Source organism: Leucopleurus acutus (assembly GCF_964270905.1).
Source record: "Leucopleurus acutus genome assembly, chromosome: 10".
Classification (NCBI taxonomy): Eukaryota; Metazoa; Chordata; class Mammalia; order Artiodactyla; family Delphinidae; genus Leucopleurus; species Leucopleurus acutus.
Window position 1 is genome coordinate 52,453,885 of NC_139153.1, and position 13,637 is coordinate 52,467,521.

The following is a 13,637-nucleotide window of genomic DNA, read 5'->3' on the forward strand; positions in this document are numbered from 1 at the left end:
ATTTGCAAGTGCTTGTTAGGTTGATGTTTGGGCTGGATTTTGAGGTTGATTGAATGCAGGGGTGCTCTGCTCTGTGGGACAAAGGCCATATTCCACCATCTGCCCAGATCGTTTCTCTCCAACCTCATCTGCTTCTCCAAATCCCTTCCCGTAGACAAGCGAACTCCAAACAGCCCTTTCCTTTTCCCAGTTCTGCCCGAAGTTGCTCACTCCCTTTCTACCTGTACAAACAATTTCCCCAACATATGGGCCACCTTTGAACTCAAAGAACTTGTGGGAAACCCTTATTTGACATTTAATCATATACATGCTGCGAGATGTTTTCAAAGTCATCCATTGGGGCACCTAGTATAAGAAATCATGTGAGTTTCTTGCTTTTGAGTAGCAATTAAAGCGTTGTTTGGAGATATTAAATTGACACTCTGGCCTTCTAAAAAATGATTCTTAAATTATTTGTTTATTTTTGGTTAGCTTTAGTAACTCACATACAGTAAAGCTTTCCAGTTGCCCCTAAGCAGTCTCCTGGCGGCATGCAAGATCTTTAGTTCCCCGACCAGGGACTGAACCCGGGCCGCCTGCAGTGGAAGCTTGGAGTCCTAACCACTGGACCGCCAGGGAATTCCCACAGTCACAATACTTTATATTTGGATTTCAGGCCAAGTGTGATCTAGGACCCTTGCTCTCATTGATGTTTCCAGGTATGGCTTCAAGGGCAACCCCCAAAGCTCTCATGGACTGTGATGCTGCTATGAAAAAGAGATTTAAAAAAAAAAGCCTAAAGATGCACAAGGAATCTTACCAACAATGGAGGACACTAATTAAATGGTCTCTTCTAGCCCTTGTCCTGTTGGAACCTGAGGTCTATTGCTGCCTTTTTATATCCACCAGAGGGCAGTGTTCTATTCTGCCTCACAGTCTGCCTCCCCTTTGCGGTCTCCCCTTTCTTTTCTTTTTTTTTTTAATTAAAAAATTTTTTTTGGCCACGCTGCATGGCATGTGGGATTTTACTTCCCTGACCAGGGATCCAACCCAAGCCCCTGCACTGGAAGCACAGAGTCTTAACCACTGGACCGCCAGGGAAGTCCCAGAGATCTTCCCTTTCAAATCCTAGCATTTCAGCTCCTGAAGTGATCCCCAAACTGTGTTTCTCAAACTTTGATTTGACTTCTAGAAATACATCTTGGGCGTCCCTGGTGGCGCAGTGGTTGAGAGTCCACCTGCCGATGCAGGGGACAAGGGTTCATGCCGCGGTCCGGGAAGATCCCACATGCCGCAGAGCGGCTGGGCCCGTGAGCCATGGCCGCTGAGCCTGCGCGTCCGGAGCCTGTGCTCCGCAAAGGGAGAGACCACAACAGTGAGAGGCCCGCGTACCGCAAAAAAAAAAAAAAAAAAAGCATCTTGATTAGTTGCTAATAGAAATACATCTTACATCTCAACCCCACAGAGACGTACAACCATATGCAACTCTATATATGTATATATAACAAAATTTCATAAAATGACACTTGTTTTCATAGAGAACAGACCTGTGGTTGGCAAGGGGGAGGGGGTTGGGAGAGGGATGGAGTGGGAGTTTGGGATTAGCAGATGCAAACTATTATATATAGAATGGATAAACAACAAGGTCCTACTGTGTAACACAGGGAACTATATTCAATATCCTGTGTAAACCATAATGGAAAAGAATATGAAAAAGAATGTATATATGTGTATAACAATCACTTTTCTGTACAGCAGAAATTAAGACAACATTGTAAATCGACTGTACTTCAATAAAATAAATTTTTAAAAAAACACTTGTCTTTACTATGTGCAATACACTGATATTTCTATTCTCTTCCATTAAAAAAAGTGCCAATCATCACCAAATTGAGTTCACAACCTACAAATTGGGTCGCACATATTGCCTTAGAGTTCATTTAGTCTGGCATCCTGCATACTTATGGATGAAGAGATGCAGGGTTAGAGAGGGATGCTCAGTCATTGTGGGACTCAGCGCAGCACCTAGGATAAGGCTTCAGGGCTTCGGACTTCTGATCTGTTGCTTTCAGCACAACGACATTCCTGTTGAGGGACACCCAGAGCTCTGGCAGGTCACAGCCATGGAGTCCAGGATATGCGTGTGTGTGTTCCAGCCCCAGCACACTGAGCTTCGCCACACCTTGCGAAGAGTCCCCTGCAGCAGGGTTTTCTCTTTGGGCATGTAAATTCTGCAGCTCACCCACTGATTGTCACATTGGTGCTGGCCTCTGGAATCCTGCACGTGGCTCCTCCATGCCCTGACTTAGCAGTGGGTTGCTTTATAGCCCAGAATCAAGAACGTACACAGACTAAGAGGGTAGGGAGTCAGTTGCCACTGTTGAAGCGTCTGCTTCTGAGATGCGGAGGGTGGAAGTTCTCATGTGGTTCCGTCCTTGCTCTGTAGAACGCCTCCCAGAGGACTTTCGAGATCGATTACGGCCACAACTGCTTCCTCAAGGATGGCCAGCCCTTCCGCTACATCTCGGGAAGCATTCACTATTTCCGCGTGCCCCGTTTCTACTGGAAGGATCGGCTGCTGAAGATGAAGATGGCTGGACTGAATGCCATCCAGACGTAAGTAGGAGGGCACTGGGCTCTCACCTGGGCCTGGACACCCACCCCTGGAGGGAGGGTCCAGCTGCATCTCTCGGTGCAGCTGTTTCATTGCTCAGAACGGGGAATAGCATGGTCTGGGGTCCCGGGAGAGGCTAGTCATGGGCTTGAGTGTCCCTTCTTTAGACAATTAACTACTTCTTCCAACCTTGAACTTTGTCACCAGAAATCGTAGAATGGATATCAGCTTGAAAGGGCAAAGGGAAGTAACAATGGTTGAGCGTTTACTGTGTGCAGGGCACGTTACATGGATGATGCCATTTCTCCAAGGTCACCCTTCTTGTTTGCAGCTGGCGAAACTGAAATTTGCCCAGGCACATGTGTTTGGACAGAGGTTCCGCTGAGATTTGAAGATAAGGGTGTTGGTAGGCAACCATAGCTCCTCTCAGCTCCTAGAGGGATATGCCTTGTTGGGTAGATTCCTGAAACCTAGTTTGTCTTTGTGGTTCTGCTGGGGTGATTCCATGGCCCAAGGTTACAGAATTTTACCCCAAAACTATCTCTCCTTATCTCTTCTGCTGTTGTAAAGTGACTAATTGAGAAGGAAGTTGGGGTGGCTGGCCACTTTGGTTTCTGCACTGCTGATGTGGATTGCTGATAACTCTTCAAAGATAAAGGGTGAGAAAACCCAGCGGCAGATTCCTGGGACAGATAGTTAGGAAGAATCCCACTTGTTATTCTGGTTCTAGGGCCACTGGGACATGTCTGTAGTTTCAACACTAAGTTCTGGGGGACCAAGACTGTTCCAGGGAACCCTGAAACCATGGGATTGTGGGAGAAAAACACAAGCCAGGGGTCATCAAAGACACCTTTGTGATGGCAGTGGGTGGCTTCATATTTAAAGTTGTGTCCCAGGACTTCCCTGGTGGCGCAGTGGTTAAGAATCCACCTGCCAATGCAGGGGATATAGGTTTGAGCCCTGGTCCGGGAAGATCCCACATGCCGCGGAGCAACTAAGCCCATGCGCCACAACTACTGAGCCTGCGCTCCAGAGCCCACGAACCACAACTAGTGAAGCCTGCGCGCCTAGAGCCCGTGCTCCGCAACAAGAGAAGCCGCCGCAAGCAGAAGCCCGTGCACCACAACGAAGAGTAGCCCCCACTCGCTGCAACTAGAGAAAGCCCGCACGCAGCAATGAAGACCCAACGCAGGCAAAAATTTAATTTTAAAAAATAAACTTTTAAAAATAAATAAATAAATAAGTTTGTGTCCCATGCTGCAGGCAGCCTAAGGAGCTGGTCGGAATTTTATTTTTTATAAATTTATTTATTTATTTTTGGCTGCATTGGGTCTTCATTGGTGCACTCAGGCTTTCTCTAGTTGTGGCGAGCGGGGGCTACTCTTCATTGTGATGTGCGGGCTCCTTCTCATTGTGGTGGCTTCTCTTGTTGTGGAGCATGGGCTTTAGGCACGCGGGCTTCAGTAGTTGTGGCATGCGGGCTCAGTAATTGTGGCACACAAGCTCTAGAGCGCAGGCTCAGTTGTTGTGGCGCCCGGGCTTAGTTGCTCTGCGGCATGTGGAATCTTCCCGGACCAGGGCTTGAACCCGTGTCCCCTGCATTGGCAGGCGGATTCTTAACCACTGTGCCACCAGGGAAGTCCCAGAATTTTTGTTATTTTACCTCCTTCGGGCTATTCCTGACAAAATCTTTTGTTAGGAGAACGCAGGGCTTGGAGGTTTTCCCATTTTTATTGAAAAATATTTTTCAAAAAATAAGTATGGGGCTTCCCTGGTGGCTCAGTGGTTGGGAGTCCGCCTGCTGATGCGGGGGACGCAGGTTCGTGCCCCGGTCTGGGAGGATCCCGCGTGCCGCGGGGTGGCTGGGCCCGTGGGCCGTGGCCGCTGAGCCTGCGCGTCCGGAGCCTGTGCTCCGCAATGGGAGGGGCCACGGCAGTGAGAGGCCCGCGTACCGCAAAAAAAAATAAAATAAAATAAGTATGCCTCTTATTACTGTAGCACAGATATTTTCATTTTTCCTAAGCCCTTACATAGGCATAAGTAATTTTTCCATAGCAGTAATTTGTGTCCATGAACTCTGTCTTTTTTTTTAAGTCAAGCATTAAATAGGAATGGGCGTTCTTTGAGGGTCATACACTTAAAAGTGTTCCCCACAAGTTTGATTCTCTTGGTAGCTGCTGTGAAAGCTCAAAAGAAGGCTTCTTTTCTGCGCGTCTGCCTTAGGAAGATGTCTGTGTGTCCTGCAGGTTTATAGTTCTGCAGACTGTTCAGAAATTCATGTAGGACACCTGGATTTTTGAGCTATTTCCAGGAAGGGGCTGTGTGTGTCTTGGCAGGTACGTGGCCTGGAACTTCCACGAGCCCCAGCCAGGACAGTACAAGTTCACTGGGGACCACGACGTGGAGCATTTCATTCAGCTGGCACATGAGCTGGGACTGCTGGTCATCCTGAGGCCTGGACCTTACATCTGTGCAGAGTGGGACATGGTGAGTGCGGCTAGACCTGCCCTGCCTGCCTGGTGTGCGGTCAGGCAGGGATCTGGAGGCAAGTGAACTAAAGCAGCGTTGGTAAGTCTCTAATTCCAGGTAACACGGGCCTGTGACTGAGCAAACCCAGTTGTCTTTTACCTTGAGCAGTGCCCAGGCAGAGAGGAGCAGGGAGGGGTCACAAGGCATGGGTCCTCCTCTTGGTGGTCACGTACAGAAGTCAGTTTCCTCATCTGTAAAAACAAGTTCATGGTGTGGCCTCTGTCTGCCTCACAGGGTAGTTGTGAGGTTAAGTGGAGGAATCTGTAGAAAAGGCTTTGATTCTCAAAACATTGCATTCATGCCCAGTGATCTTATTTTTATTATGTTTACAATTTCTAATTGCCCTGAAAGTTACAACCCAGAAAGCCCAGCTCAAATACCCCTTCTCCATGACATTTTTCTTCTTTCCCCTCACTGCTAATAGTAATTTCTGTCTCCCCTAAGACCTTATCATGGCCTCTTCTTCCTTTTTTTTTTTTCCCCTCTCCTAGGGAGGATTACCTGCTTGGCTACTAGAGAACGAATCTATTGTTCTCCGTTCTTGTGATCCAGGTAAGTTGTTACAGATGTCGTAAGAGAATTTAAGAAAGCTTAGATAATTTATATCAAAAGAGTCAGGTATTTCGAAGGCTGGGGTACTCCTGGGCGAATGCTTCTGAAAGTTTAGCGAAAGTGTGAGTGTTCATCATGCTCCTCCAGGTACTGAATGTTTTAGGAAAGAAGGATTATTCGAACAACTTGACCAGATCTCGCTGATACCCTGGGAACTCTTTGAGTTGGCACTGGGCCCTGTTTGCGGTTCACTGGCTGATTTTAATGCTTTCTCTGCCTCTGTTCTTAGAATACGACATGCTGGTGCTGACTCCCAGCTAATCAGAATGGCAGATGTAGTTTCTGCGGTGGTGTCACTGGATTTCTCAGTAGCTGCGGTGTCTTCAGTTCCTTTGTCTACTTTTACAGAGTTAGATAACTAAATGATAGATAAAATGATAGATTTTTTTTCTTGTCTAGCTGTAAACCCTGATCGATCTGCAGGTCCCATTTAGCTGCTATTCTTTTTTTTTTTTTAATTTTTATTGGAGTATAGTTGATTTACAATGTTGTGTTACTTTCTGCTGTACAGCAAAGTGAATCAGCTATACATATACATATCTCAACTCTTTTTTAGATTCATTTCCCATATAGGTCATTACAGAGAATTGAGTAGAGTTCTTAGCTGCATTTCTGTCTTCTGAAGGCTTCAGTTTCTCTTGGTGATGAAGCTGGTCATAAGAGCAGCTAACACTGATTAAATTTGCTGTGTAAAAGGCTAGTATATTATGTTCTATATGCATTTCCTTCTTAGTGTACTACCCTCACATTTTACGCTCTTAGTATATTAGTGTTTTTCCACATTTTATCTCAGTTAATCCTTACAGCAACTTTATGACCTATGTACTCTGTTATCCCCATTTGACAATGTAAATGTATAATTGATTAGAACTTAATTTTAAAAAAACTCAACTGTGACAGAGAGGACACATCACTCAGTCATTCAACAAACATTGGTGGATGCCTCCTGTGCTGCAGGCTTTTTGTCCTAATGGCAGGGGCAGATACCAGGCATACTGGTCCTTGTCCTCTCAGAGCTCCACTGAGGAGACAACTCTCGGCAGGACAACTTTTTTTTTTTTTTTTTTTTTTGCGGTATGCGAGCCTCTCACTGTTGTGGGCTCTCCCGTTGCGGAGCACAGGCTCCGGACGCGCAGGCTCAGCGGCCATGGCTCACGGGCCCAGCCGCTCCGCGGCATGCGGGATCTTCCCGGACCGGGGCACGAACCCGTGTCCCCTGCATCGGCAGGTGGACTCTCAACCACTGCGCCACCAGGGAAGCCCAGCAGGACAACTTTTAGCAGACTTTTAGTGCATGTAGCGCCCCCCCATTTCAGAAAGTGGTTGTTGAATCCAGTCTGTTCAATCTCTGCTGCCAGCCCCAGGGTAATAGGCTGTGTTGTGTCTCTTTGTAGAAAAAGGTGTGTGATGGTGTTAAACCTGGTTGTCTTCCAGATTACCTTGCAGCTGTGGACAAGTGGTTGGGAATCCTTCTGCCCAAGATGAGGCCCCTCCTCTATCAGAATGGAGGGCCGATTATAACAATGCAGGTAACTGCAGAGAGGAGCCTGGCCGGGTCAGGGGAGGTTTCCATCCATCCACATTATATATGGGAACGAAGCAGACATGAACCTCATGTGTCTATTTCATTCTTTTTGTTTTTCTTCTTAATTTTTAAAATTGAAGTATAGTTGATTTGTTATGTTGTGTTAGTTTCAGGTATACAGCAAAGTGATTCAGTCATATACATATATACGTATATATATTCTCTTCCAGATTCTTTTCCACTCTAAGTTATTACAAGATATTGAATATAGTTCCCTGTGCTATACAGTAGGTCCTTGCTGTTTATCTTCATATGTCTGTTTCTTTAAGAGGCAATGCCACAGATGGTGCTTTGATTTAAATTGCATTCTGGGGAGGCATTACCATTTTTGAATGCTTGCTGTGTGAGACTCTCTGCTGGATACCCTACAAATGCTATTCAGTTATTCCAACCACCGTCTTCAAAGAGGTTAAGTGACTTGGCCAAGGTCACGCAGCTGGCAGGTGTTGCAGCCTGGCTCCTCTCCGGTGCCACGTTGCCTTCTGGCCACAGGGATGCAGCATGGACTGACCCACTTTGGCGTCTGCACTGCCTAGGCCGTCAGTTTCCATGGGTGTGGAAAGAGGATGCAGTGAATTGGGGCCACTGTGTTTTCTCTCCCACTTCCTGCCCTCACTTTCCTTCTTCCATGTGTTTTTCACTTTGCAGTGACTGGTAGATTGTGAGGTATATCACGTGGCAAGAACTTTTCAAGTGAAAAATAGGTACACTTGACCTGCGATGATTTTTGATGTTTGTAAAAATACTTAGGTAAAACAAAACCATGTCTGTTGGTCATTTACCAAGGATGCTCTGATTGCAAAGAATACGTTATGTAAAACTGGCTGCATCCCGGACCAGCAAGGGGGTGCATGCGGTGCTCCCTAGGGGAGCGTGGGCCAGATTTCCTTCTTGTGAACAGCACTGTGGAGTGTTTGCAGGGACGGTCATTGTGGGGAGGGAGCCTGGCTATTTCCATGCCCTTCAGATATGAGAGAGCTGGGCTGGCCAGGGTGCCCTGCGTGGTGGAGAGAGGCCAGGCTGCTACTCCCAGAGGGGTGTACTGATAGCACTCACTGCCCCTCACCTGTCCTGAGTCTGTACCAGTTAAGCTTACAGGAGCCCATTTTCCTGTATGAAGATTTCAAGGCTGAAACTGGGTGTATCTGCATAGCTGGGTCTTCTTCCTTTCTCTTGATCTCAGGTTTTCCTCAATTTCCCTTGCATTTTAGTCTCTGCTTCTGCGGAAATCACTTTCAATTTTTGCTGAGGGCTTTTCTGTACCTTTTGGTTATTGAAATGCACCACAATGTCAACAAATATGAACTGTGCAAGGGAGAGCAAAGTTGGCTGTCTTGGGGGGAATTTCCTCCCGTGTCCATCCCTGGCAACCTCAGATGACTTGAACTTGACCGTGGATCCTGCCGGAGGACTCAGCTTCCTTCTTCTCCCTTCCCCCCGTCACATCTCCACCCGCTAAAATCCCACCTAATCCTTTTGCCCCTTGATAATTAGGAGTGGGGGCCTTCCACCCACAAATTTGCTTCATCCAATTTGTGAGGTACTCATCATGAGGGATTAGCCCTGTTTATACCTGCTGTTTTGGAAGAGGAACAACTGAAAACGTCTGCAGTGTTTTGTTGCTTTATCAAGGAGCTTACAGGGTGAGATAATTATTCTAGAACAAAGACCTGCAACCTGCAAACCTGGCCCTCTGCCTGTTTTTGTACATAAAGGCCACTGGCACATGACCATGCCCGACCATTTATATATTGTCTGGGGCTGCTTGTGAACCACAATAGCATGGTTCAGTAGTTGAGACAGAGACATATGGCCAAAAAGCTCCAAATACTTACTCTCTGGCCCTTTATAGAAAAAGTTGGCAAACTCCTACTCTAGAAAAATCAGCTTTCCTCTGAGGCTAACTGCAACTTCGTCTATGAATCTCAAGCCCTTTTCTGTGTGTTTCTCCTCTTACCTCCCCCGCCTCCACACACACCTCTGCTTTCCTCTCGTTGGCAATGATAGAGAACTTGACTGTAAGCTTTATCGCCAGCTTTCTGAGCACTTACCAGGTGCCAGGTATTGTGCAAAAGCCCTATTCATGTATTGGCTCAGTGAATCCTCATGCAACCCAGTGAGGTAGGTACACTCACCTCTTACAGACAAAGAGACATTTGATGGGTGGAGCCACCTGGATAAGAAGAGGCAGAGCTGAGGTTTGCACAGGGACTCTTGGGCCTCTGATGCCTGTGACCGCAGCACGAAGCTGTCTTGCGAATGTTGAGCTTTTCTCTTTCTCTAAAAACCTAACCAAATTAGGTATATGCATTTATTACAATCCTGTTTAAACTACAGTCCTGTATTTTGTCTTAATACAATGATGATAATGGATAAATAAGATTTGAAAGAGTAAGTGAAAATCAATGACATTGGCTTGTGGCGTGGCCAGAAAAGAACGAGAGGTGCAGAGGCTCTGGGCCCTCTTAGTTGCTAAAGCCGACCCTTAAATTTAGCTCTGAACTTCTTGGCAGCCAGATGATGAAGGAAGACACAGCCATTTAAGTAGCTTTTAATTAAAGAGGAGAAAAAAGAAAACGAGGAGGACAGTACCTTGCCAGTATTTGCAAAGCTTTTCTTAAGATTTATTTCAATTATTTCCAAAGGGACTTCTGAGGCACTAATCAGAGTATCAGGATCAGTCATCCAAGGGGAGTTTCCTGCTCTGTGTGAGTGGCAAACACCTTCTATTGCAGGATGGCTTCATGACCTGTGAAGTCCTTGATACTGGCCTACCACTACCTGTTTTGCTGCTTCTTTTTTTTTTTTAATTTAATTTATTATTATTATTTTTTTGGCTGCACCTCGCGGCATATGGGATCCTAGTTCCCCGACCAGGGATGGAACCCGCGTCCCCTGCACTGGAAGCGCAGTCTTAATCCCTGCACCTCCAGGAAGTCCTTGTTTTGCTTCTTTTAAAAATTATTTATTTATTTATTTATTTTTGGCTGCATTGGGTCTTTGTTGCTGCACATGGGCTTTGTCTAGTTGCGGCGAGCAGGGGCTACCCTTCGTTGCAGAGCATAGGTTCTAGGTGCACAGACTTCAGTAGTTGTGGCTTGCGGGTTCTAGAGCACAGGCTCAGTAGTTGTGGCACATGGGCTTAGTTGCTCCGCGACATGTGGGATCTTCCTGGACCAGGGCTTGAACCCGTGTCCCCTGCATTGGCAGGCAGATTCTTAACCACTGCGCCACCAGGGAAGCCCTGTTTTGCTTCTTGAACCCATAACATGAAAGTATAGTCAGAGGGATTCTCACTGAGAAAACCATTGTGCGTTAAACCATTTGGGAGGAGGTGCTTTGCAGATGATGATGGTGGTGTCTAGTTCTTCTACATCACTCCCTACTCCCTTCCCACTCCCCGACTCTGTCCATAGGCTTCATGGAGCTACTAGCAATTTTGCCAACAGCATACTCCTTGCAGGAATACTCTCTACCTCTCCCGCTTCCCTGACCAGCGAGTGCCTTTCTGTCTAGAGCTGCCTCGGGCAATCCCTGCGGGGAAGCTTCCTTAACCATCTCTTCCAACCACTCTCAGACTGGGCACCTCTTTTCTGGAGGCTCACAGTTTCTTATGCTCATGTTCAAAGGCCACCTATCCCTAGGATCACAAAAATTTGTTTTGCGTTGTGTGCAGGTAGAAATTGTTATGTGTGGGAAATTTTTAAATTTTTGTAAAATTGTGAAGTATACCACACACACATTAATGTGCAATAATGAAGCATTATGACAAGAACAGCTACAGAATGACCACCAAGATGGAAATGGTACGTGGCCAGGACCCTGGAAGCTTCCCAGGGTTCCTTCTTCATCACACCCCACTTCTTCTCACTGTTCCGACTTTCGTAGCCATCAGCTTCTTGCTTTTCTTTACACTTTTACCAATTATGTGCACACCAAGACTTGATAGTTTGGTTTTGACTGATTTCGATTTTCTATTCGGGAAATTGTATCGTGTGTATTTTTCAGTGTCATGCTTCTTTCACCAACCTCTATACCTCTAAGATTCTTTGGTGTATTGGATTTTCTGGTGTATTGGAAATAAATGAAGGTCATTCATTTTATTGCTTTAGAGCAACATTGCTTAACCTTTTTTTCATTGTCGCCCATTAAAGATCCTCTCTAGACATATTTTTCTAATTGCCCCCCATGAAATTTTAATACCTGAGATATACTGTGTAATTGTACATATATCTATACTTTATATGAAAAATAAGGTTTTTTTTTTTTAAATCCTATAAAAATCAGCTCCCACCTCCTTGGGGATGCTCTCCACCTCATTGAGAATGGACACTTCAGAGCAGGGGTTACCACCCTCAGCACTACTGTCATTGTACCCAGTGATTCTTTGTGGTGGAGGCTGACAATGCAGGATCTCTAGCAACATCCTTTGGCCTCTACCCACTGAATTAACAGATGATTTTTCTTCATTTTTTAATATTTCTGCCATGGAAAGTTATTATTTATGTAATGTGTAAAGTATCGGTTACGTATTATAGGGGACAATATCACTACAACCTGAAAACTAACACATTGGTTGTTTTCCTTATTTCTGGGAGGTATTAGAAGGTAGGTTTTTATGCTAAGTTGCTTTTTGGAAAATGAGTTTTGAGGACTGAGTGTAGGAGATATTTGGGGATATTACTAAGCCTTGTCATCTCAGAGATGTGCAGGTAGTTTCTCTAAGCAAAAGCTTGCCTTCGGACGTTGGAGTCTCCTGATTTCTTTCCCTCCTCTCTTTAAATTTGCAGGTTGAAAATGAATATGGCAGCTACTATACCTGTGATTACAACTACCTGCGTTTCCTGCAGAAGCGTTTCCACTACCACCTGGGCGAGGACGTGCTTCTGTTCACCACGGACGGGGCGCATGAGAGCCTCCTGCAGTGCGGGGCACTACAGGGGCTCTATGCCACCGTGGACTTTGGAGCAGGTTGGTGTCTACAGTCACAGAAACCCAGCTGAGCAGGCAGGTTTGGGCTTTTTACTCCATCGGTCATTCTAGGCATCTGTTGTTCAAGTGGCAAGGGCATATCGAGTGAGATTTCCCAGATTTTCCTGTATTTGGTAATGGGTAAAATAGAACACCTGATAATGCACCCCTCCATTGCAGAGATCATTTTATGTCAGCTGAGCTGGCCCTTAGGTCAGGAGCTCCATTTCCAGCCCTGGCGGAGCTGGCTGCAGCCTGGAGTCCTGTTCTCTTAGGGGCTGCCTGCCAGGAGCAGTTCCAGGTTGAGGAGCTCCACCTTTCAGGCTCTGTCTGGGATGTGCTGCTCTTCCCTGCTCCCCCTGTCCCCCGAGTCGTGGCTGGATGCTCGGGCTGGGTCGTGGCCATCGTGAACTCTGAGGCCAGTCCTGGGTTTCGGGGAACTTACCTGGTACTTCCGTTTTCTTTCTACATAAACTCATAAGGCTGGGAACTGTGATGGGCCGGAGGTGGTTTGGCAGATGCTACAAAAAATCGTCTTCCTGATGCATTAGTGCTGTGTAAGCTGCTGAGGTTCCACACATGAAAGGAGGGCTGGGATGCTTCGGGCTGTGTGACATTAAGAAATCTTCATGTAGGTTGAGAGCAGCTTTCATAAAAGGCATGGCAGCTAAATGCAGTGTGTGATCCTGGACTTTTTTTTTCCGTGTTTTTTTTTTTCCTTTGTTGTTGTTATGAAGGACATTATTGAGACAATTGAAGTCTTTGAATAAAGCCTTTAGATTAGATAATAGTATTCTATCCATGTTAATTTCCTGTTTTTTATCATTGTATTCTGTTTATTTAAAGAATGCCCTTGCCCTTAGGGGATACACACTGAAGTATCTAGGGGTAAGGGGCCATTCTGTCTGCAAATTATTCTCAAATGGCTCAGAAAAAAATATGTATATTCATATAGAGAGGGAAAACCTGATGAATGTGGGAAAATGTTAACAATTGGGGAACATGGGTGAAGGGAAGATGAGCTCTTTGTACTATTCTCACAGCTTTTCTGTAAGTTTGAAATTATTTCAAAATGAAAAGTTACTGCCCCGCCCAAAAAGACCAGCTTTTCAAGTAGCAGAAGGATCCCGCTGTTCTCCCATCTGAGGGATGAGACACATACCCAGCGTTGCCTTCTTTTGAGAAGGATGTACAGAAAACTGAAGTTGCATTTTTAAAAAGATTCTTCTACCCTACCAACAAGGAAGTAACTGGCTCTGAGTGAATTGAGTGTTTCTAGAAACATGGTACGTTGCTCAGAGCATTTGGCGATGAAATAACTCATCTACAAAGAGCTGCACAGGAAGT

The 13,637-nt window shown here is 45.9% G+C and overlaps 1 protein-coding gene across 2 annotated transcripts in view; it reads left to right on the forward strand.

Moving 5' to 3' along the window:
• The window catches only part of GLB1 (galactosidase beta 1), a 96,739-nt gene that overhangs the window by 19,827 nt on the left and 63,275 nt on the right, over positions 1-13,637 (forward strand). The window contains exons 2-6 of one of the 2 annotated variants that reach the window (XM_082849102.1): positions 2,426-2,595; positions 4,930-5,080; positions 5,614-5,674; positions 7,169-7,263; positions 12,110-12,290. In XM_082849102.1, coding sequence (XP_082705228.1) covers positions 2,426-2,595; positions 4,930-5,080; positions 5,614-5,674; positions 7,169-7,263; positions 12,110-12,290 — 658 coding nt within the window. The remainder of the gene's footprint in view (positions 1-2,425; positions 2,596-4,929; positions 5,081-5,613; positions 5,675-7,168; positions 7,264-12,109; positions 12,291-13,637) is intronic. The other variant, XM_082849103.1, reaches the window with a different exon arrangement.